Source organism: Antennarius striatus, chromosome 19, assembly GCF_040054535.1.
Source record: "Antennarius striatus isolate MH-2024 chromosome 19, ASM4005453v1, whole genome shotgun sequence".
Lineage (NCBI taxonomy): Eukaryota > Metazoa > Chordata > Actinopteri > Lophiiformes > Antennariidae > Antennarius > Antennarius striatus.
In genome coordinates this window covers 5042004-5068662 of record NC_090794.1, presented here as the reverse complement: position 1 = coordinate 5068662, position 26659 = coordinate 5042004, and the positions used below count along the sequence as shown (strand labels likewise).

The 26659-nt window shown below is 40.0% G+C and overlaps 1 protein-coding gene across 1 annotated transcript in view; it reads right to left on the bottom strand.

Annotated features, from left to right (window-relative positions):
- LOC137613211 (E3 ubiquitin-protein ligase TRIM9) overlaps window positions 1-26275 on the bottom strand; it is a 29534-nt gene extending 3259 nt beyond the window's left edge. The window contains exons 1-8 of the mRNA XM_068342235.1: window positions 25299-26275; window positions 14387-14482; window positions 11097-11219; window positions 6879-6989; window positions 4535-4688; window positions 2492-2572; window positions 989-1152; window positions 654-792 (exon numbers count right to left, since the gene is read on the bottom strand). Coding sequence (XP_068198336.1) covers window positions 654-792; window positions 989-1152; window positions 2492-2572; window positions 4535-4688; window positions 6879-6989; window positions 11097-11219; window positions 14387-14482; window positions 25299-26120 — 1690 coding nt within the window. The 5' untranslated portion in view covers window positions 26121-26275. The remainder of the gene's footprint in view (window positions 1-653; window positions 793-988; window positions 1153-2491; window positions 2573-4534; window positions 4689-6878; window positions 6990-11096; window positions 11220-14386; window positions 14483-25298) is intronic.
- Window positions 26276-26659: the final 384 nt, after the last annotated feature.

Here is a 26659-nt window from a genome sequence, read left to right as displayed (position 1 = left end):
CTACATCTACTGCTACATCTTTTATTCTCTTTGTTTTCACCCCACTCTCATCACCTTGACTTCACACCATCCTTCCTTTTCTACCCCCTTTCATTTGTTGCTTGTGGTCTAATTTCCATCATTCCCTCTTTTTCATTTTCCATCCCTACCCTTTCTTGCACATGCATCGCTTTTTTTCTGCTCTTTTTCTGTCCTTTACAATAATGCACCTTCTTCTTTCTTTGTTCTTCCTTGATCTTCCTTTCCCATATGTCCTCTCCCTTGTTCCCTCTTTTCATCCTGTCTTTTTTGTTCTTCTCTCTTCCATATCTGCATCTTGATTGATGCACTAATTGACTCTAATGCTTCTGCCTTTACCTTTGAAAACCTCCAGACTCATCTTCAAAGAGGTTTCTTGTGTTTTTACATTTTACAAATTAATGTACTTCATGAAAACTGTTTTATGATGATCAAAAGAAAACCTGTCTGAACCAGTTCAGACCATCGCAGGGCGTCACACGATACAGATTACTGCCCTTTTCATGCCCATCGGTGCCAACCTGGAGAACAGGATGCAAAACGCACACACACACACACACACACACACACACACACACACACACACACACACACACACACACACACACACACACACACATACACACACACCTTACCATCAGAGGTCTTGAGCACCACAGTCTTGCTGTATGGCCCCACACCAATCGCATTGTAGGCTTTCACCCTAGCATTGTAGGAGCTGTTAAAATGGAGACCGTCCACCGTGCACACCGTCTCCTTGCCAACGTATACCTCCTGCAGACCCAGATAAATCTTCATTCACTTCATTCCATATGCAAGTTAATTGCATGCACACGTTAAGTTCACCGCTGAAAGGACTCACATCATAACTGAGCAGAATTTAAAATATTTATAATAAAATATTTATAATAAAAGTCGCATTAGTGTCAAGCATATATATGCTGCAAGTATTGCTTCATGCAATACCGACCCTATACTGTCCTCCGTTTCCATCATCCAGCTCCAGGATGTAGCCTTCGATGAGGTTGACAGATTGTGCAATTACCCTCCATGCCAGGGTGGCGCTGTTGTTCCTGGTGCAACACTTCTCCAGCTGCAGCAGAGGAGCCGCTGGCACAGATGGACCAGAATCCACTGCAGAGAGTAATTGATAAATAAATTGTAAAGATTGCAAAATGAAGAAATGGGGGATGAGAGGATGGAGAGATGAAATGACGGATAGATGAGGAGAAAAAAACAGAATTAATTTGTCAGCTGGCTGGTTGTCTTTAAATTAAACGAAGAGAGGTAAACAACAGTTTTTGCGTCATTCACAGGACAGCTGGATGGAGGTATTAAGCAGGCCATGTGAGGACATTATTTGACACGCCTATTGAGACAGTAGTGGTGGATATTTAGGAGTTGGATCATCCACACACAAAGTAAGCATACAGCATAAACTACACACTTCCAAGTCAAAAGATGCGATGAAACATGTAATATAAACAAGTTAGGGAAAGATTATCCAAGTTATATAAAAAATTCTCAAAAAAATCAGACATCGGTTAAAACAAGGTCAAAATAACCACTGAACACACAGGAGGAGACCTCAGGATGGTGAGGTTGGGTTCAAACCATTTGTCTTATTTATTTGACCAAAATAAGAATAGTGACAAAGGCAGCAGTCAAGTGAGGGATCACCAAAGTTGGATCAATGCAATACACAAGTACACAAGTCAACATGGACACCTAAAATCAGTGTATTTGCACAGCATTTGTTGCCAAAGTAGTTCTATCTCACCGGCCATTTTATTAGGAACACCTGTCCATCTGCTCATTAATGCAAATTACTAATCAGCCAATCACATGGCAGCATCTCCATGCATTTAAGCATGTAGACGTGGTCAAGATGATCAGTTTGTCTCAGACTGGTTTCTTGAACGTGACTATGAGTTCACTGTACTGTACTGCAAATGTCCTCCACAGTCACCAGATCTCAATCCACCGGATCACCTGTGGGAGTTGGTGGAACGGGAGATTGCAGGTGACAAATCTGCAGCAACAGTGTGAGGAGATCATGTCAAGATGAACCGAACTGACTGAGGAGTGTTTCCAGTACCTTGTTGAATCCATGTCACGAAGGATTAAGACAGTTCTGAAGGCAAAAGGGGTCTAACAAGCAAGGTCTACCTAATAAAGTGGCCGGTGAGTCTGTCTAGGACAAAATGTTAATTTACATTAAAAATGATTAGGATCAAAGTACTTCAGGCAACAAATACTTGTATCTTTGGGTTTAAGGAGACTTGTGATCCAGTGAAGGCAGTACTATTGTGCAGAGGTGCCATTCATTGGAGAGGATCTGGAAAACGACAACCATGCAGAGGAAGGAGAACAGAGACACTGTGAGGTGAGTTTCCAACCAGAAAACCACGAGGGCTACTGAGACTTGGAAAGGGTGAAAATTTAAAGGAGTTAAAACATCAAAGACAGATACCTCCTTCGTTTTCTGTTTCCATCTCAGCCTCACCACTGCCTGATGCCTGCTTTTGTTTCAATAATGGAATTTCTTGCACATCTGGAAATATGATGTTGGTTCAATGAAACAAGGCAATGACAAAAAATGATCTACAAAGCAAGTGGGACTAGGTGAGTGTGGAGATGTGTTTAAATAGTGACATTAGTGATTTTTAATCTGGTTGTGACATTTCATTTTTATAATTTTATTTACGCCTTAAGTAATATTAAGACAATTTTTCTAATGATTCAAACAATAAGATTTACCTTTTTCTTCATCATTTCTCATAGGAATTAAAAAGTTCTACTGAGTTTTGTTTATTCTGGTTCTCTGCCAGATAAATGAAAAAGTGTGACTGTTATGTAAGATATCCTGAGGGTTTATGTCATAAAGTAAATGCAGCAGGAATATAATAAGTCCAAACAGGGTTGTAGTTATGATAGGAGACAGTGAGGTGACGTCTTCAGAGTCTTCACTTGTGATTACTGAGAATTCTTCCGGACTTCTTGTGAATCAAAATAACTCCCACAAGCTGTCGGTCCTGAGGAAGTCAAATACTATGAATACCAATCAAACCCTCCAGCGTTCTGAATGAACTCTCGGATGTGAAAGTGTACAGATCTTTACCAACAATCGAGGGATGAACAAAGACGACCTCCTACATGATCAGATCTGCTCGACTGTGTGGAATTAGTCAATCTCCTTTAAGCAGAACTCAGACTGTTGCAGATTTAGGTTTGCATTCTTTCATTAAGAGTTGTATTTTGTCTCTGAGACCCTCAGATTCGAGTTTGCTTATAATGTCGTATGGTTGTTCTGAGTCTTTCTACGCATGCATAATGAGGACATGATCATTATAATCGCACCATGGTATAATAATTATGAACTATGCATCACTGAGCTGAAAACTGCATGTGATTTTAATGGTTTCCTAACGGACCACAATGTATTTCCAGTGAGTCCCGCATTGGTACTCACTAAACAAATATAATACTGAATGCTGAAATACTGAAATGCATTAAGTTATTATTGATAGGAAATATCGATGGACATAATTTAGTGTTTTAGCTCCGCTGAATCCAGAACTGCAAAAAACCAAAACTTTTTACTGCTTCAGTGGAACAGTAAAAAAATATAATAATAATTATATTTAATACATATTTAATGTAGTCCAACAACGCATCTGGGTATTCTGAGGCGGTGTGGAATGTTAGGGGTGCTGCATTTACTCATGCGTGCCAAGTGTTTGCTGCGTAGCAACAGCCAATGAATAGCTAATCAGTTGAGCACGATGCTGTGTATCTTGAAAAAAATCTCAGAAGGAAACGGTGATGGAAAGTTAATGCTTATTGGTCACTAAATAGCTCATCAAAGCACTTCTTTTTTGTGCATCATGTCATAAATGCTTTTACATGCTAGTGTACATCGAGCTAATTTATTTATAGAGCCTGGCTAAATGGAACCCTGCTAAGTTCAGTTTACTGTTCACAAATAGTACAATTCAATCTGTGGAAACAGCCTCGTAAAGTCATATGTGCCCCAGGAAGAAGCTTTTAAAGTTTCAAGAGATAATTCGAGCTACAGAAGACAAATACATGCAGAGTTAGCTGAAAAACAGAAAAACAAATTGAAGTGTGCAAACATTTGTCCATTCCCAATCCCCCTCCTAAGTTTGTACTTCTATAATATAACCAGCCTCTGGTATTTTTGCAGCTCTATCTCATGCAAAAAAATTCTGGATACCTCAGCCTGTCTGTATCTTCTAAATAGCAGACAATTTTTTGTTTAAATGTGTCATTAAAGAACAAATGTTGGTAGTACAATGTAATCTCGCTGTCAGAGTTCAGACCGGCTCTCTGTAGCCCTCACTTTGTCTGCCACCTCCCATGATGGAATGAATAAACTCCTGCTTTTCTTCAGAGTTGTTGGAAGTCACCTCTTTTAGGAAAACAACAATGTGATCAGTGACACCAACAAGACTGTTCATGATCTAAATGCAACAAGAAGTGTGTTTTCTTGCACCTTTGCCCTGGCAGAAGTCCAGCAGCAGGATGGTCTGGAGCAGAGAGTCAGTCGTCAGGGTCAGGTCGAACTCTGGGCCTACTTTTGGCTCCAGGGCCCCTTTCACCCACTGGTCCTGAGACGATGTCACCCGTTTGATCAGAGCATCTGAGATCTACACATGTGGACATGTTGAAAAAACACACAAACCATTAAATAAACCCATTAGCCGACCGTATCTTGATCTGTGATACATTCCTACATACAGAACCGCTTCTGTTGTAGGATTTGTTCCATCGGCCTGATTTCATTACATTGTGTCTGACAAATGAAACGAGGCAGGCATTAGTGCAGTTCAAATATTTAAGGATGAGAATTAAACCTCTCATCTGCTGGAAAGAGCTTCATAGCCTTAGGAAGAAATTTTTTTTAAAAGTCAAGTGTATATATTACATTAAACTGCACTCAGTGCAAAAATGAGATTTTTATCTTCTTTAAAGGCAAAACATGAACAGGGGATTTGCCGATTCATCCCCCAGCAACGAAATGTAAATTGCTTCATTTTGCCACTTCAGAGCTGTTGCATTATATTTGTAAATGTTCCTAAACTTACAAAAGTACCATTTGGCTTTAAGAGCCTCCAGTTAGGAATTTGGCACGAGAACCACATCATCAATACATGATGAAATATTCAGATTAAATGGAAGCAAAGGGAAGTGTGTCTCTCGAGAGAGTATTCCGTTTCCTCTGTCCTTCTCACTCACTTCATTTTATTTCTCTCATTGTTACGGAGTCTTTCTCCCAGAAGAAATAACTATTCAAACCCAGAACTAAACAGAATTACAGAAATTGAAGCAACCATAAATGTTGGTCAAAGTTTGAAAAAGTTAAAATGAAAACACATTCTGTAAACCTGCTTTTGTTTTCCCAAAACTTATCAAGAGATAAAGAAATGTAGCTCATCACCCACAGTCGCATAATATTTAAACTTCAAACATTAAATGGATAAGTAATGACTTATTCAAGGTTTAGAGGGGAACGTGAAGCATGAACACATAAAAATGGATTGTGTTCAAACCTGTTTAGTGTTATCAGTTCAGAATCTATCCATCTATTATCCCCTTGGGGAAATTATTTTTCCACTCCTATATTTTTTATGTGTGTGTACAGACCCTGAAACAAACACACTCACTGTAAGCATGCAGATATATATATATATATATATATATATATATATATATATATAATATATATATATATATAATACTGTATATAGTGAGAGCTAGAGCGGTGGGCAGCTCCGTCTGGGTGTGCCCCAATGGGCAGCTTGTAAGGGGCCCGTACCTTAATCAACTTCTCCACTTTTTGGTCCACACGGGCCTTGAACCGACCACCCTCTGGTCCCCTAGTGGACTGAGATGCAGCTGCCCCATTAGTGATAAGATTTAAAACAACTCATGAAGGATCAGGCTGTTATAAAGGCCTTAAGAGTTCATGTCCTCTAAGTAGTAGTAGCCATGTGTCACATTTGACCTTTCTTATTTTGACCTAATTGTCTAATTGTCACTGATCAATAATATTGATCCACGTACATTCAGCTGATGATTTAACACGCCCAGTCAACTAAAACTAGAAAATCTACAGGATATTAATTTTTGTGTGTGTGTGTGTGTGTGTGTAAAGCAGACGGTTGTTTTTTCCGTGTTGGTGCTGTTTTCACTTCAGTGAAGTCGTTGTCTTCTGACACATCGGAAGCCCCCCCCCCCATCTTGTCGATCCTTGTATGCATCTTTATTGTCTTTATTATTTCAAAGGTGTAGGTTGGCGTTTGTTCATCTTTTTCATGATAATTATAAATTTCTCTTGAGAGATTTCTGACAGGGAATCATATTTATGGTGCTGTTCCATACATTATTCCATCTACTTACTGTCACTTCATGTAATTTTTTTCAAGTGAAGCCTGTTGATAAGAGTAAATATTTTTCCAGTGGCACAAACCACACATCAGGATTTATTGTGAGCTGTCTTGAATTGGAGTAAAAAGGCTTTCCTAAGACAAGAAATCGCCACACTGACTTTAACCCATGAATCCCAAAAGACCCTATTTTATTAAACTCACCCACTTCTCCGAAGATAAAAATTAATTCATGGGGAAAACACATTGGAATTTCTATGTTGGAGGTGGGGGACGCCATAAGATGTGACAGTTCACCATTCAACACTCAGTCATGATCCATTAAAGGTTCATCCGAAACAGTTTTAACTTCATATTTAACCAAAGAAAAACCCATTGAATCACTTAAATATCAAATACGAAAGAGGAAATACTTGTTCTGTATTTGATTATGTGACGACCTAACCGTACCTGGAGGAATCCACTGGGATCGTTTTCTTTCAGGACTTCCAGACAGTACTCCATCATGCCAGTGGTCTGACGGAGCTTCATGGTGCAGTGGGTGATCTGGTCACGCACCACCTGCAGGAACACAGTGGATAAATCAGACTGTAAGGTTACGTTAGGGAACGAGACTTCCATTGACTCATCGTTGTCCGGTTATTACGAACATAAATGATGCTGTTAACGTAGGCGCAGCTGAGAGAAGGAACAACTATTATAACATGTTATTAGATGAGTATTTCCCAGCCTTGATAAGTCAGGTGTGGTTTTTTCCATTTTTTCCACTGTCTTTGGATCTCTCCTCCACGTCTGTCTTTCACACTGTCTGCCGGCTCAGATCTGAAAAAATCTGATTTGGATGGATGTCAGAACCGGTCGTTTGATGCTAATTGAAACTCAGTGAACTGTCACCGCTTTATTAGCCTTTTGTTTATTTCATAACATCTTCAACTGACTGGTGATCCGTGACTATCTGCGTAAAGTGCAAATAAGGTATAGGCCAATGTGTGCAGTTCATGTATGTACAGTATGTTGGGATGTTTAAGACATATTAGTTTTTCAAAGATGTGATACAAGGCGGAATCTTGTGATGTTGGTGAATCCGAGATAATTAATTACACCGTCAACCAACGGCAGTCTAAATGATTTAGCAAGTTAATTAGACAGAGTCTTCAAAATTAGTTCCCTCATTTATTTTGTGGTTAATGAGATCACAGTCAATTATTCACCTGTCAACTGCTGTATAAACTGAAGTGTGAAGAGAGTCTCTGAGAGAGGGGAGGAAAAAAAGTCATCAATCCAAGATGAAGATGTGGTGTCATAGCGTGCTTACTGGGTCAAACGTCACCACAGAATCACACGAGCAGCAGGGAACTAAAAGCCTCTAAAACACATTACTAGCCTGGCCATGTCTTTGGTATTTCTGGTTTTATATTTTGAGTTTCTGTCTTATTTTTGAGGACTTTGTCCGTTTTGTCCAGAATTTTTTCTTTACTATATCTTCAGCATGTCTTCGTGTTTATTTTGGTTGTCATCAGTGATTTAATAACCCACAAACATAAAATTCATACTTGGTTATAAATTGGTATAGTACAAAAAAAGTTTACAAGAGCTGCCTTGTCCTTTGTTCAAGGCTCTCACATCCAAGACTGAATCAAAGGTCAGCGGACAATCGTGTTCTTGCAGCTACATGTCGCCTTCACACCACCCAGCTAGGATTTAGCCGTGTCAAAAAACAGTCACTCAAATTATTTGCCAAGAGAAAATTGGCTTTTCACTTCATGTTGGCAAAAACCACACTCTTATCTCTTGTGTAAATAACATCAAGATGACGCGTGAAGCCTGAGCAAATCTGAGATGAATTTCCATTTCCTCCTGTCCCGCTGAGATGTGCCGTCATCCGCCTCCTACTCTCTACTGGCAGGTTTGGTTGAAGGGATTTTTCAATATATTCCACATGCATATGGAATGAGTTTGAGGGTGCAAATATCGAAATATGCAAACCTAGATATGAGATACTGCTAACATTATTCCCATCCTGTTTTCGCACACCTTGAACCTTTAGGCTCTGTTTAATGTTGGATATATTTGGCGTACAAGTAGAAAATGTCATTGAGAATCTAGGAATTTATCTAGAGCATCAGATGATGTAGAAAATACAAATGTTCCCTGTTCCTGTTACAAGAATTTCTCTTGTCATCTGTGTTTAAGGGAACAGATGTTTAAGTCTTCCTAACGTTTCAGCTGTCTGTGAGTGAAGTGTTAAAACATGACAGTCGTGTTAGTTAAAGTTTATGTAAGAACATGGCAGTAATAGGTTAGGAATTCAATAAGCAAGACTGCGTGAATCATAATCTCATTCATGGAAAGACTCAGACATGCACAGCATGAGTGAGAGAATATTAATCCATCAATCACTGGATTATGGTTCCGTGTGTGTGTGTGTGTGTGTGCGCGCGCGCACGCACGCAAGAGAGATTGCCTAACATTTTAACTCCTTCAAAGAGCTGTTTGAAGATTTACAATAAATTTTATATTTACAGTTTGAACTAGATTAAGGCTTGCAAGAGTTGGTGTTGGAATGCGCTTTCTATTGGGGTCCTTGTGCAGGTTTTACCATGTGGAGGTAGGACTGCTGTGCCTTTCACTGCTCCTCATCTTTCTCTATACATCACAAATGTGAATGCATTTTATTGTTTCCAAAGTGCTTCGATACATCTGTAAAAAGTGACAGGAGACGCTGACACCTCCATGTTATACTCAAGACTGTCTTCCTTGCTAAATGCCAGAATAGAGTTTATAATTTATGAACATCTTTACAGAGATACAACTTTTTAAAAATGCTTTTTGTCTATATACAGTACATAAGATGTTTATCCCTGAAATCTTGCGCGATGTGAGTTGCTGCCATTGGAAACATGAGTTGGAGTTAACCCTAGAGGAAAAGCCATCAACACTTCAAGGCTGAATATTTAACTGATACAGCTCACAGCTCACCTTTCCTCAGATTCCTCACAGCAAAAAAAATTCTTGACCAAGATTTATGTTTCCACTCTGGGTGCAGCATCTCTGGGTCTCACGCCAACTGGAATTTTAACAGCTGTGACGAGTTAAACTGTGAGACTAGTGTAAATGGATAGAAATATAATACTTCTAGAATGACATGCTGTAACAAAACATGAAATGAAAATTATTTTTTTGAAAGAGAAATTCAATATGTTGCTTTTAACAGCTTAAGTTCTGGCTCCGGTGTTGACAGGCTCCTAGATTTCATTTTATTATTTTTAGCCTTGTGTCGCAGCGTTGTCGAGTAAAACAGATTAAATAGCGTGTAAGTGCTTTTGAAAAAAAAGTGTGCAGAGGCTTGGTTGATGGCAGAAAACACAAATCACGTCCTAAAGATGTCACAAAGGCTTCAGTCATTGCTTTCATGTTATAGTCATTTATCTCTCAGCCTGCTGTCAGGGTACCACATTATTAACCTGGTTTTTATCACATTAATATACTGTAATTTCTCCCTGGCAGCAGAATTATAACTCTACTGGTTTGTTCAGTGAAACAAGTGCAGAGACGGTTCTTTAATTCAGGGTTATAGTTCAGCCTTTTAATAAAAAGGTCTAAAGGCTGACAGATATGAGGCTGAACTCATCCACTCCCAGCAGCCTCGGATCATCAGCCAACACTCGTCTGGTGATTCCTCTGTCCTGCATGGAGACTTACCATCAGAAGGATTTGGCAGACTCTGGGATGCTGTACATGTCTTTATTACATGCCTTTCCAAAGCAAACCTTATTTCAAGGTTATACATAAATATGGGTTAATATTTTGCTTGTCTACTTCATGAATATCAGGCTGTCCTGAATATTTCATCATGTGAAAATGTCTAGTTTATCTACAAGCAGCTATTTCTCTATTCTCGTTCTGCCTCCAGCTCTTTGCCCTCTGACTAAATCTCAATCCCCAGCCTGCAGATAATGACAACAGCTGTCCTTGGGGCTTCAGTCCAACCCTCCACCCCCTCCCCAACCTCCCCCCCGCCATCAGACAGGCGGTCAGTCGGTCGGTGGGCACGTTGAGACTGGGCATGTTTCCATGTGTTTTTCTAAGACTTAGGAAAACCCCAGTGATGGATTTACAGTGGAAATTAGAAAAAATAAGACAGTTGATATCAGCTGTTTAGGAGCTTCTTCAACTTTGAAAATGTTTTATAATCACCAATGCACAAATTATTATCTTCCAAACTTAAAAAGCAGATTTGATTCTGACCCTGACTCTAATTTGAATTTAGCTTTGAATACTTTAGCATGAGCAGTCAAGCAATAGATATAGATAGATAGATAGATAGATAGATTAATAATCCCGGAGTATTGTGGGCTTTTTAACAGAACAAACTCAAATCAGATGTTTGTGAATTTTTATTCTATAAAACAATTATGTCTGAATCTCACTTGATGTTTGATCACTTTGTTATAAATAATAGAAAATGTGTCTAGAAGCTTGACAAAAAAGTTCTCTTTCTGCCATAACTTCAAAGAGATTTCCCCTTATTTAAACAGGATTGTGTTGATGTACGCAAAGACACACAGATGTGTTTGCAATAGTGATCACATAGTGGTCACATAAAATAGCTGACATAGTGCCTTTATGTTCTATATGTAGAAAAACGTAAAGATCACTCGATCCCACCTTTAGTTTGTACTCCTTCTCCTTGTTGACTTTGGTGAGCAGCTTGACTTTCTGTCTTGTGAGAGCCTCGATCAGAGAGTCGCATTGAGCCACGACACAAGCCTCAAACTCCACTCCGTTCTCCTGAAGCAAAAAACACCGACACCAGTGCAGTGAGAATTCAACCCCCAAATCATATCCTAACATACACAGCTGAAAAAAAGATCTCTTAAAAATGTATGTCAATATATTCGTTGGCATCTATGTTCATTTTCATTTCAATAATTTGTCATATTAAAATCAAAATGATTCCAGATTTTTAAATGAGAATTGTTGTTGATTTTCTTTGAATTCATTTGAAGTATTTGGACAGATTCCTGTCTAAAATTTAAAAAAAATGTGTCAGATGATGAAGGGAGAAACAATCAAAATGTGCTCCATCTCTACCAAATACAACAGCAAACATGCTTAAATCTTAATATCTGGTTAATAATTATCACATTACACCACTTGGTCTCATGGGACATTTTTATAAAGTGATCACTGTACTGTGCTTTTAGCACAGTATCAGTCCAGTTTCCTTATTATGCATTCATCCTTTTATTTTGGTAACTCTTTGATTGAAGGACTTATAACTGAGTATTACAGTTTGGTTTTAGTACTTTTACTTTTATATAGGATCTAAAGCCTCTCTCATTAGTCAGAAATAATTAAACCGACACACAGACAAAAATAGACCTACTGATGTATTTTGCTTTGGTTAGCAGCGCAGAGCTGCTTTGCTTTGGTGTTTCACACCCAGAATTTGTTTCTATTTTAGTTTCTGCCACACAAACAAAATGAGTCACTTCAACAGACTGCAGACAAAAAAATGAATCATATTCACTACTGTTGGGGCTGCAATGCATTCCAGCAATATCCCACAAGACACGCAAATACGTAGAAAAAGGTCTTTTCCTTTTGGCTTGTTAGTTGTCTCCATAGGCATCCTTTTCCATGTCAGCCTACTTTCTGCATCCTTCCCTCTAACACCAAGTGCCCTAATGTCTTTTTAGATCATTTTCTTCGCCTCCTTACCACACTCACTGCTGCTCTAGACTGTTGACCCCAAGTATTTGAAGTCCTCCACCTTCGCTAGTTCGTCCTCCCTGCTGTCACCGTAGATTATAATGTCATCTGCAAACATTATGGTGGATGGGGATTCCAGTCTAACGTAATCTGACAACCTATCCATTACCACTGCAAACAGGAAGGGGCTCAGAGCTGATCCCTGATCAGTCCCACCTCCACCTTGAACTCCTCTGTCACACCTGCAGCACACCTCACCTCTGTACTGCTGTCCTCGTACATAGAAAAATATAATATAGAAAATATAGTACATGTACAGGAAGATGTCTACGTGCAGCCTCCACTCCTTTAGGAATGCTTTTCAAAAGCTTACTGTTCTATTTCCACAGTTTTATAGGCCATTTTTGATGATCAGGGCTTTATACAATAATTAAATTTCTGGAACTTGTATTAAATTTAAGAAAAATCCTGATTGAAAGATTCCAATGTGGGTCAGAAAACCATTTACTGGTTTGCTTAATTTCATGGATGAGATGTTTTTTTCAGTCGAGCTGTCACAGTCATTGCATAATCGCCTTATCGAGTTTATTTGAGCGAACTGCAATTTGTTTTGTATTTTTGCATAATTGTTGTATTTCCATCCCTATTGCCACAGCGGTTTACAGCGTCTGTCTGGTGCTTGACTGGTGCCTGTTTAATGGATCATCTGGTTGTGCCACTGTGGGCACTTTTTGGTTGAGTTTTGTTGAATTCACATCAGAAACATACTGGTCAAAACTGTTAATACCATAAATCACTGAGCCGGGACACACGGTCACAGCCGCAAGTCCATGCGGGAAAACTGCTGTTACCACAGTTTTCAGATAAATAAACTTGGTATACTGGTTGGATGGAATTAACAGTAGAAATATTAGATTGCTGTTACCTGTATGACAATGTCATTGTCAGCTCCTTCTTTTCAGTTTCTTACATTTAAATGTACGCGACAGCCTGCATCCGACCTTACTTCCTATAATTAAAGATATCAGGAAACTCCATGGTACTGCAGATTAACAACTAGCATCCTAATGCTAACATGAAACACAAACATTTTAACATTGAAAATTAAAAAAAAAAAGCCACCTGACTTATCGGCCTCAGGAGCTAAAGGTGAGAAAGAACTGAAGCTGTGTACAGCATGTTGGATGGTGGCTGGATGGGTCCAAAAATCATTTACTTTAACAGTAATAAAGGAGTATTTTTTCTTAGACGATGAAGTCTTCGAGAGTTCCAATCAAGCTTCCTCTGCTGAGTCACACAGCTGAGCTCTATAAGAGGATGAGTGAGATCTTGATTCCTCACTCCCACACTTTTGTCTCTCTCCATCCATCATCTCTCCCTCTGCTATCTGCATCTTACACAGAGCGAAAGAGTGCAAAAGAGGGTTGTATTTCCCCATGCTTAAATGAATCCTCTTCATCTTAATTCCTCTTAATTCCTTCTCGCATGCCCGTGCAGACAGTGTGTGCACAGCATGTGTGTTAGTGGGTATGACCGGCAGATGCTGTGGGAGAGGTCTGCGACGCAGCGCTGCTGTCCACACGTTAAATACACACACATAAAAACACTCTACACACATTTGGCTGATATGGTTTGTTTTAGTCTAGTGGTTCAGTGGATTTCGTTTCCTGCTACACTCTGATTCTCTGTGACTGATTCAGCTGGAGCTTATTGTCCATTACCAGTAGGTTCTCCAGAGCAAAATGCATTTAGTTGTGATAGAAATTATGTAAAGCCCTCGATGCGTGGGGAAAATTGATCAGACATGGGTATTGGTTCTGGTAAAATCTGACGTTCCCCTCCCATGACCTGACCATACAGAGATCCTGAGACAGGACAAACACGAAGGCGGCTGTGTGATTGGCTCTGAGCTCTTACACAAATGCTTTCAGAATAGAGAATGGGTGTGAATCAAATCATAAGATGGGTCACAATTCCACCTGTCAAACATCAGGATACTGACTGTAAACAGCCGTTGTCGTGTACTGTTTAGTGTGCTGTTCATTATAGTATATAACAGACATGGTAGCACAAGAACAGGAAATGCATTTATGACCCTTCTAAAGCACGTTAGCTTTAATAGCAGTACAGAACACTCAAAAGCCATTCAATTTTATAAAAATGAAAACTTCTTTAAATGTCCAGCTGATAAGATAAAGATATTTAAAGAGTATAACTCGTCCAGTACTAAACAGAAGTGTTACCTGTATCTGCTGAAGCATGTTCTTAAGCTGAACCAGAAACTCCTTGGCATCTTTAGCTTTGTCGGATACACCGTTCAGGGCCTGGGAAAGCTGGCACTGCAAAGACACACAATGAAATAAGCCTGGAAATTAGGTTTCAGGTCACATGAGACAATTTTAATACTTTAGTGTTATGTTTATGCTCTAAAAATGACAAACTAATACGTAATCAAATCTGCAGCAAACAGATACACACAACCTGATTTAGAAAATAAAATAATGGAATTAGATGAAGAGCTCAAAATGATGTAAATTTACAGATATAAATTTCCAGACATAAAACATAAGTGTGCTTGTGAAAGTTAGTCTTTCAGGTTTCAACCACTGAATGACCTACTGGGAAATTTAAAATGTACTGAAAAGCATAAAATGAAAATAAACTGAAGCTTGTCATTTTATTTATTTATAGTATGTAGTCACATGTTGAAAGAAGAGAAGCAACAGAAAATGACAGCAAACAGGCAGCTAATGCATCTCTCTCCCGCAGCTGCAAGCACAGATAAAATACTTTGCTGTAAAAACTGTGAACATAGGTTAATTAAAAAGTTCAACCCGGCAGTGCTGCTCACGCCTCACATACTCAAAAGGCTGAATTTAGGCAGTTCACATTGATTTAACCTCTGCTTGTATGCTAGACAGATGAATTTAGATTCAACAATGTAAATATAAATTTCCTGACATGCAAAAAACAAGGCTGTGCATTGACCTTGCTGTTTAGTTTGATTAGTTATTAAGATTCACAATTTCACATTCTTAAATGTTTAGAACAATAGCTTACAGAATGATTTTTTTGGTGTTGGTTTATTCATTTCTATAAATGTAGTAAATCATGATGAATGCAAACCATCTGAGGTTGAAAGGTTTTAGTAGGAGTATGTTTATCCATCATCTAAAGTTTTACGTTTTTTAAGTTTTATTAATTGTATGAAATAAATTATAAATTAAAGTTAAGCTCATGTCACATAACAGACTGCGAGATTTCAAAATGACAGCTCATATGATTAAAGATATTTTAAGGACTTTGTAGAAACAGTCATTAGTCAAAACAGACAAGTCAAGATCATCATCAGTGCATCAGCCACTGGTAAATGAGAAAAAAGAAAACACACACACACACAAAGATCCAGACCGTGATAAGATGAAGCGAGTGTAGCTCTTTCTTTGTGGGTAGGAATAATAACAGCTATATTTGCTACATGGAGCAAAGGTCTGGTCATGTTGATGGATTTAAAAGTGATGTGATTTCTGACAGGATCAGCCCAAATACACCCACAAACATCACAGCAACTCTTCTGTCTCATTGCTGAAGCAAAGGTTTGACAAAAGCAGAAAGAAGGGAGTAATCAGGAGGATTTTGTCATGACTTCGCCGTTAATTATGGGTGGAGAAGTGATCGCTAAGTCTAGGCAGTCATTACACATTTAATGACTGCTTAGACTTGGCGAGCTAGATATAATTTACTGATTCTCTTTCACATGCTTTGTGCGAGGCCTTTGTCTTCCTCTCTTCTCTGCACACACTGAACGATGTTTTCATCCACACGTGATTTTGAGTTGGAATGAAAAATTTCATTCTAATTCTCAGTGAATGAGTAAAAAACAAACTATGAACAAGTGAACTGATACACAAACTTCTGAGTGATGACCTTTTAACCCTGAATTAGTATTCATTATTATGTGATTCTTCTGCCACTACTCCCTCTGTCATATATCAAAGTAGGTCTGACACACACACACACACACACACACATTATCCCCGTCCATCCCTCTATCTCTCCTCTGCACGTGTGGTCCAGAGTCAGGAGGAGGGACGTGTGGAGGTCAGGGTTCATGAATCAAACCAACCCTTCTGTGGAGCTTCTCGCTGCTCCTTACCAAGAGGCCATCTGTCCCTGCAAGCTGTTATCTGTGTGTATGTCTGTGTGTGTGTGTCTGTACGGGTGGATGTGTGTGCGCACATGTGCGTATGCCAAGATGCTAACAAGAGGATGACGGATGCGCCGTCACAGGGCCACCCTGGCACACCCCCTCCTCTCTTATTTGAACCGTCTGGCTCATTCATTGAATCGTTTAACAGCAGCTCAGGATTTTGAGCGTCATCCACCCACCTGCCTGTCGGCGCCTTCATTTACAACAGACCCACTTAACTCATTTATTGTTTGTTATTTTTAAACCACTGGTTGTATTTCAAATTTTCAAAGTGGTGGGGACCTGCAAGCTTTCACAGCAGGCATTCTGTGTGAGGCTGAGAGATGTGGCGACATTCTTCATAAAGTGTATTTTCCTAATCAAACAGTGGGATAAACTCAACAAAAGTGATCTAAATTATTAAAACCAAGCTTTTTATTCTAATGTACTAAAAGTCTTCAGCTGTTTGGTTTGCAACAAAATTCTCAAATTGTCTCTCAGTGGGTTTTTGTTTTACCAACAATGCAATGCCAGGTAGTAGCCCAGTTCATTTATAAATGACTTGCTGTTGTTGCCGTAGCCTTTCTTTTTGTTGTTGTTGTTAGATTAATGGTTATTGAAGGACAACTCCTCACAAATAAGTTCATACAGTCACTGTGAGGTCTAAATTGGGCTACAGTCACGTGCTTCAACATCAAGTAGACCCTAGCAAAAGCTTTCAAATGTGACAAGTCTGCCCAGCAGGACGAAGACCAGCGAGCCACTGAAGATATTTGAATCAAAAGAGACACAGAAACACGTGACTATAAAACCAAGAAAAAAAACAAAAAAGAGAAATCCATCTGAGCAAAGATCAATGTGTCTGCAGAGCTGAAACGTACATTCAGAAATCCAATTTCTTCCATTCATTGTTTCTTTTGTTCTCCTCCCCTCGACCTTTTCCATCCTTTATTACTCTTCCAAACAGGAGAGTCATTTTTCTTTTTTCCAGCTGTCAGCACCTTTCACTTCTCCTCTCAGAGACAAGTGCCATTATCTCATTATCTTATTATGGGAACGATGGAGGACCATTTATTCAGTCCGTGACATTCAGAGAGACGGCTGACATTCATCAAGCTCCAGATGTGTTGCTTTGCTGATACGCAAATATCAGGATGTTAAAGCAAAATGACGGCTGAGTGGCAAGTAGGATGAGCATTAAAACTTTCAGAACAGGAATTTGTCAGTGGAGATAAACTAACTCCCTTACAAACTGAAAAATTGAATATGGATATTACTGTTAATTACAGCAATGACTGATGAAATGTTCAGTGAAAATTGTAATGATAAATGTCTTAAGAGACAATCACGTTCGTCAAGCTCAGGCGTGAAAAAGGAGGTGATTTTAGAGTTTTAAAGAGGGTAATAAATCAAATGCTCAGTAGAGCGATCCCAGACAACGATGGAACATTTTATAGTCTGGTGACTCTGGCTGTTGGTGGAGGATTTCTACCTGAATACCAGCGACAACAACTTGGTTAACACCGCAGGCGTTCTTTTTTTTTTTTCTTATCAATAATTGCATATCATTTTTTGGCACATTTGAGGTTAAGGAGTTCGGGTTTTGAAATACATTACCTCATCTCTTATGTAAGTCGACAATTATTCTTGGGTTGAATTTCCTAGAGCCCAGGACAAATCATGGATTCAACTGAAATGAAGGTGACAGAGCACAAATCTTTTTCGGAGTCTCTTTTCTAGCATGACTGCACTTTAAAGTGCAGTTGTCGGATAACTCTTGCTCAAAATGTTGAATAACGTCGCCCAATAGATCACGTAAAACAGTTAATAAATATGAAGAAAACTAGCTTAAAAGTAATTCAATGGAACACATATATTATTCTTTTATTTGTTGAGGTCATCAAAACTAAGTAATAACTAACTACAAGTCCTTTTGTTGTGTACACAAGAACTATTTCTACTTTTGATATTAATTTTTTTGTAATTTATGTTGTTGAAGATCAACCATTTGTATTCTCTTAGACAGGATGGAGGTCACTGTGAACCAAAACCAGATGACAGCTATGGGCAGCTCTTGTGTTTGGCTGTCAGACGCTGAATGGTCGATGGTGGTGTTGACCTTGTCAAAATCACACCCAGGGGACGTGGAGGAGGGGTTGAAACCTCTTGTGTACCTCCAAAAAAAATCCCCTTTTATTCCTCCTCCTTTGCATCGATTAGCCTCTAGCTTCTCCTTGCATAGAACTCTTAAACTGGTTTTGATATTTTAACTACATTTATTGCATTACAATATAACTGTACTACGCCAGAATAGTCTGTCTTTCCTCCCTCAATCCAGTCAAGCGGCTGTGTTACACAGTATTAGTGTTCCACACCTGGAGGTCAAAACCAATCTCCACTCCCCTTCATCCTCTCATCCGCCAGCGGCCAGCCGCCCAATCCTCGCTCTGCTCCGCCACACAGCCATTTAAATGTTAATACAGCAGGGTGGACAGCAGCATTACAGCAAGAAAACCTGAGTGGCTACAAGAGTTGGACAATGTACTTATGTATCAATGAATGTACCTGTGCACATCTCATTGAGTCATTTAGAAACAAATATACGCATTAGATAAAGATTCAATAAGCCGATGTGGAGCAAAAGCTGTTCATCATACGGAGCAGAAAGGCTTGACACAGTTACACTGCTGTAAATATTGATTTTTACATGTAAATGGTGAAAAAGCGTCCTATATGCTCAAACATGTAGATTGTGTAGATTGTTTTAGCCTGCTTCAAATCCCAGAGTCAGAACATTTTACATAGTCGTAAATAATTAGTGACTGTTCATCCCTTATGAGCCATAAAATGCTTAATATATTACAGTAAAATGTGGAGTTCAAGTTCACTTTCATGTGCCTTTTTTCCATTAATAAATCAAAATCATATCCTTGCAGAGACATAAAGATCTACTTCAAATGCTTCCACTTCTTCTCTCTGTCAGACGTCCCACAATCTACCAACCAACCAATACACAACATCATCTCAAGATGATTGTCTTAAAAGAACTTTTAAGGGATCGGTGGCTACTGCAAGTAGCTTCAGAAGGAAGGAGGAAACATGTTTTTAATCACCCTTGCTTTACCTCCTGGGGGTTAGCTTCTAAAGAGAGAGCCCTGGAGCAACAAAATGAACTGCAGAATAACCCAACTAATCAATAATTGATCGGGGCATCTTCCATATTAATAAATGCAAAGGGTAGGTATATTGCTGAGGGTGTAACTGTCATGGAACAAGTGTAAATTAGGTTTGTTGGAGATGGTGTATGCACAGCAGCCTCTCATGGGACTCCATTCATTTATTGTGTGTAAAGAGTTTAGTACGATTCACTGTTACGCTGCAGCTAACAGAAGAGAAGCTGAAGGCAAATGCACACTACACTCATCTATCCACTATTCTGCCGGTTTAATGCATTGGGCTTCCAAATGAATGAGTGGTTGCTTGTAACCATGGTAACAATGCTCATTTTTCCACTATTGGATGTCCACGTTCTCCTTAGAGGTCTGGCATCAGCTCTCATTTTGTTACCAAAAATAGACCACAAACACTCTTTCATGCATGTGCACATACACATACACACGCAATAGAAGACTGGGTCAGCAGCACTTACACACAGCCTTTCTTTCAGCGTGTGCCTTCAGCCTCAGGAGAGGATGAGTATGCATTAACCTACATGCAATGCAGAAATCCAGCACAGCCTTCAGAGGAACTTCACACTCCTATATTGGATTCACAATGGATCGTTTAAAAGAGATATTAGAAATGATTCTGGAGAAACAGATATACGTACTGTTTTTTTTTTTTATTCCATAGCTCTGAAATTACCCATAATGCACATTGACTGGGGAATGGTTGGAGGCTCAGAAGTGTCATCCTAGCATCAGCTATTGTAGCTAAACTGTTGTAGCAGCCATGAACCCCTGAACTGAAGTCACTTCTTTCTAAATTCACAGATAATACGGACTCAAGTAAAACAGAATTTTTACGAAGAGTGGAGTCACAAAATGTTTAAATTTACTTTATTAATATATAAAGCAATTTCATAAACTGTAAGTTTGATATTTGATATCGAAAAGACGGACACGTTGTGGCGATCCCCAAAGTGACGAGCCGAAAGGAAAAGATCTTCGTTCATTTGTTTGGTATGGCCATTATTATTCCACATGTGAGCTGATAGTTCTGTGAACTTGAAGAAAATCTCATTGGTTGACTCGACATCCTTGTGTGCATATGAATTATGAAACAATCTGAGGATGCATCAGTTGGCATTTAGCATATTCTCAGGCAGAGGAAGCCTAACGGCAGCAGAAGGTGAAACTGCAGTGAAACAACATCAATTGTTTGACTGCAGAAGAGATGCCAACACGGGGACTGGCAGGTGAATGTAAGCTCATATTTTTTCCAAATCATGGAAGTAGAATATCAACAGCACCTTTTTATTTCAGGGTCTAAAACAACTCAAACATATCCCGACAGAGGAGCATGAGGATGAGGTGTCAGAAGGAAGAATAACAAGAGACATGGTAGTATTTATTAACAGGCTTGTGTTGGGGCATCAAAGTACCAAGAGAGCCATTAAGGTTTGTTGCTATATGGAATCCTTCATCATTCCTCACTCAGTACTGGGCCAAACTCGGGTACCACACAGAAAACTTAAAAAGCCAAGAAGGAAAAGCAGAAGATTCACTGACATCTTGGGAAATAGAACATATTATGATGCCGCCTACAAATTTGAGAAAAATTCCTTTCACAGGAAATGGCAGATATTTTACATCATTGTTTTTGGATCAGCCGAGTTTCAGGTGTTTGGAACAGAGAGAGAGGGCGAGAGTGTGGATTTCCAGGAGGACAGGTTGAAAGACTTTTATGAGAAAAACAGCATTAGAGGGATACACCGGAGCCGAGAAAAGAAGAAGAAATTTGGCTCTAATGTCTTCTGCTAAATAAATTCTGATGAAAACATAACTGCTGTCTTTGTTTGGCGGCGGTGTGGATGACGGCAGATGGTGGGTGTACGTCGCAGACATTTTGGCACAGAAGATGGAGGAAGTAGACTTCTTTACATCTAAATAAAGAAATTTGAAGCTGGTTCTCCTGCTTAAAACCACGTCTAGCATTTGTAATATTAACAACACCACAATCCTCGCCTCATTGGATCAAATGTTTGGCTTTTACCACACTGAGCTGCCTGGAGAAGATATTACTTTATAGATGTAAGAACAAATGTAATATTATCTTTAAACACTTCATTATTCATAAGAGAATATGATATTGGAGGAAGTAGACTGGAAATAGAAGGTCAAGCCTTAGATGGGGAATGTTGATGGTTCAGACTAGATTGATGAAGAGTCAGTGTCGGGTTGCCGGTTCAGAATATGTGTCAAATATGATAGAAATATCAATCAACAGCTTCAGTTCACAAAGATCATTACTGCAACACATCACAAATGATTAGTAAACATCTCTAATGTGATATTAATCAAATCTGTCCCGTTTAAAATCCATGATCTCAACATGATGCTGCAAACAGTGAATTACACTCAGCAGGCAACTTTGCATTTGTGCTTTTTTTAATAATTAAACCAGAGCAGTGCCAAAGCTGACTGCTCTTTACTGCTGAGTTAGTTCATACATACATGCAAACACACACACATGTGGATGCACATATATGTGCATGCATGCAGGCTTTTAATAGACAGCGTGTTTTCTGCTTGACTGATCAGTGGAAACTGGATCAGTGTGTCCTTCTCAGCATTCTCTCCAAGGTTCAGTCACTTTGCATATGCATATTCATGTCTTCTAAGTGTGTGTGTGTGTGTGAGAGAGAGAGAGGGAGAGTCACCCTCAGGGTGCATCATGATGTAATTAATATTTGATTTACAAATATAATTCTGATCTAATGTCTTTCTTTGATATCTCACATACTGGCTTTTAAGAAACCAATTATGAGATGCACACCTTAAGGGCCCCTAAAGCATCATGTAAAAGTTCATCAAATTCTGTCCAGCAGTTTTTAAGGAGCTGTGAATGGACCTAACTTGATTACATATGGACGTTTATTCAGATAGATGAACAGATGGACGAGGGTAACCTAAGATGGAGAAGATTAGAGGAAGAGAAACCTTTGCAATAAAACCCAGATCTGCAGGTCTGAACTCCATGAGTCAAAAACTCAGACTGTGCAGACTGAGCATCAGTCATATATCTTTCCCAACATGAAGGACACCATATTAACTAAGTGGCAGCCACCTCTTATTCATATGCTGCTCATTACTTACTAACGCCCTCACACTCTTGTCCTCTGATGGGATTTTCACGGCCCATTTATGGGACATTGTGATAAATGGGAGAGGAGGAGGGAGGATCGGTGGGGAGAAGGGTTAAATACCAGGAGAGGAGAATGTAAATAAGAGACAGGAGAATGAGAAGCAAAGGGATACAGGCATGTGGAGAAGGTGAATGACGAGCAGAAAGAAGTTGATGTAATGATGAATGAAAAGACTGGAGGCGTTCAGTTTCTTTAAAAAAAAAAAAAAAAAAGCCAGACAGGCAGATGAGTCCCAGTGACCCACTTAGCAGGAGATGGGTGGAAATGGTTTTTAATTTACACCCAGGAAATGTGAGTGTGATGACTGTGAAGATTATGATGCTCACCTCGTGAAATGTTGCATTAAAAACGGAGAGCTATCTGATTAAAGAATGGACAGATATAAAATCCAGCTGCAGTTTATTTATCTTAAATGAACCCGTTTGCTTCGTGTCCCCAGGGCGTTTTTATTCATAAATTCATCATTTATATGGAAATTACATTGCAATTATTTGCTAAAATGTTACATGTACCACATCAGCACTGGTGAAATTAAATATTTACTTCAGGACGAAAAAAATTATCACAAAAAAATCAATTAGGATTTTAATAATGAAAGCAGGTCAACTGAGGAAAAAAAGTGAACTGTGGTTGACCCCATCGCTGGAAAAGATTTTTAAATTCATGAAAGTCATTTAGAAATGAATTAAAGTATAAATCATTGTAATCATCCCTTAATGAAGGCGATGAGGGGGAGTATGGCAAGGAGGTAGTGGCTAAATGTGGTGTTATGTCCTAGTAGACTACAAAGAGAATGATTTTTTATTTTTTGCTGAGGAGGTGGTCTTGTACTCCTGAATCTTTCAGGGTTTTCAGGAATAAAAAAATCTTTCAAATCATCATAGCATAAACACAGAAAAGTTACTTTTTATCAAAATTACAAATGTAAAAATCCTCAACGGGGGTCAGTTTGGGTTAAAAAATTTCCTGACTTCACACCTTCAACTGGACCTGCCTCAATATCTAACAAGCGAAATAAAGTGTTATATTTAACATAGTGGAATAAAACATGGAACACAAACATCAAATGAATTTTAGACATCAAAGTAAAGTTAAAATGTCTCGCAATTACACTAAATTATGACTGAAGCAAATTAATATTTACTTTACATGACTAGTGATATGAATTAAAAGTCATTTAATGAAGGTATTTTCAAATCAAATTGCTCCACACTGCACTTCCTACACCTCTACTCACATCACAAACAGATGTAGGCTTGGAGAAGTAGAAAAAAACAACATAGCAACACAATGCTGCGTGACCTATGCCAGGGCTGACTCATGTTGCACACACACTAACACAAACGGGGGTTTAACACCTATGGTAATTGTGTTGTGGTGTGTGAATCCTCACCGTTCTGTCATTTACAGTCTCAACACAGGATCACAAAGGTTTTTGAGTTGACTTTACATTTCAGCCTCCATATTTTAGCATCCTCTCTCTCAGAGGAGACATGACAGTTTTCATTATGACTACAAAATGCATCCAGGAACAGTCCCTGGAACCTGTGGTGAAGCAGTCAGGAAGCAAATACCTCTGCTGTCACTAAAGCTTGACCAATCAGAGAGCAGTTTTCAGACTACATTTCAAAACACAATCCAGTCAAACTTCCATTCTGTGCCACCACGAGGAAAACACTGATTGCATCAGTGCACCATCAGAGCATTGCACACAAGATGCTGATGTCACCCTGATGACATCATATTTTTCTCAAACCAAATGAAGAAACACCGTCTGATTCCTCAACCCTGAATTTTCCTACTGGTGGTTCTATTTTTTCATATAGGTGTCATTTCTTATCTTTAAGATACATGAAAGTCATTTAAATGACCCTGAATCCGCATAATTTTGTAATATGTCTCATTCACATTACATCCTACATCTAGATCATGGTCTGGATCTGGATTCAATTGCACCCAGGTGTGAAATTACATGAGGTGTCTGTGTCTGGGTATTTTTATTTTAGTGGTACTGACCAAATGTCCACAAGGCCCCATCTGACGGTGCTGCAGAAGGTGTAAAAGTGAGTCAGAATTCACATCCGTACTCGGAACTGCTGCAAAATATGAGTAACGCTTCATTGGCCCAAGATCCGTCTATACACAGCATTTCGGCAGTGTTAGATCACAAATTTAAAACATATAATCAAAGAAAACTGATACAGGCTGTGAGAGCACATCAGGCAGTTTGAGTCTGTGTGTCTTCTGATCCTTCAGTTTGGTGCCCATGCCTCCCTGATCATGCAGTATTTTCCACACTATCAGGCGCACTGGACTAAAAGGCGCAACTTTAATGAATGGCCTATTTCAACACTTTTTTCATATATAAGGACACTGGATTATAAGGCGCACGGTCAGTTTTTGAGAAAATCAAAGGCTTATAGGTGCGCCTTATAGTGCGGAAATCACTATGTAGGTTATAGGACTCAGGTGTGTGTGTGTGTGTGTGTGTGTGTGTGTGTGTGTGTGTGTGTGTGTGTGTGTGTGTGTGTGTGTGTGTGTGTGTGTGTGTGTGTGTGTGTGTGTGTGTGTGTGTGTGTGTGTGTGTGTGTTCGCTCACCTTGTGTTGTTTCCACATGACGGCCAGCGGTTTGACGTCGTGCTTGACGTGTTTCCCCTCATCCAGACACTTCATGCACACCGGACACTTGCAGCTGTAACAGTACATGCCGAAGTTTTCCGCTTCGTGATCCACGCAGGTCGCGGGTTTCCGCGCGGTGGCGGGCGGCTGCTGACCACCGCTGCCGCCGCTCGCTCCACCGCTCGCCGCGCCTCCTCCCGCCGGTTTTACCCGCGGCGGAACCAGGCGGTGCTTGGCGAGCGGACCGCGGGACGGGTGGCACCGCTGCTGGCAGGCGTTGCAGTAGAACACGTCGCACTGCTCGCACATCACCGCCGCGTCCACGGGGTTGCGGTCGCACAGCTGACACTTCACCGCGTTAGAGGAGGACGGAGCTGAGGCGGAACCGGCGCGGCTCTGCTGGTACCGTGCCACGATGGCCTCCAGCAGCCGGTTCCGAGGGAAACCCCGGAGCCCCCGCTCGTCTAAGGAGACGCTCCTGTGGCACAGCGGACAGGTGAGCGAGCAGTGCCGGTGCGGGTTGACCGGGGGGAACACTCGCACCCCGTTTGGAGACTTGAGCTGGCACGGCGTGTAGGAGCCGTAGCCGCTGTCCGTCTCGCTGTACAGACTCATCTTGTCCATGTCCAGGTAGTCGTAGTCGGAGCTGGCCGACGCGCGGCTCTGCACCGGGGTCTCCCCCTCCGGGGTCTGGACGGTGATGTTCCGAGCACACGACAGGCAGACATTGTGGGAACAGGGCAGCAGGAGGGGCTCCTTGAACAGGGAACCGCAAACGGGACATTTTAACTCTTCCTCCATCGCTCCCGTCTGTTTCCGTGGGTCCAGCGGGGAGAACGGAGCTGCAGCGCGAACACTCTCCAGCACCGACTGATGCGGACAGCTCCCCGCACGGCTCTGCGCATGCGCGAAGAGGGGCGGGGCTTGTGGGGTGATTGATTAGATTAAATTAAAGACTTGGAAACGCCACAGATCCCATTTATGTCATGACATATGAACAGAACACAGAGTTGTTGTAAAGCAGAGGCAATGAAAAGAGTTATAGAATGTAAAAAACGTTTGGATTTTGTCAAAATAATAGGTGATTAAATAACAGTTGTACCTGGGAAGTACTGGGAAATATTAGGAAATACTGGGCAATATTGGGAAAATCAAAAGTACTATGTAGATGTCATGCCTCATTCAGACCATTTCTTTGTGTCATTATATTCTTACATTAATATGTAAAAAACGTTGTAATTTTAAATATCTGTTTAAGCTAAATATTTGAATTGGAAAGAAAATACATTACAGTAGGATATGTTGTCACAAGAATGTGATTGTGTGAAAGTGCCTTATAA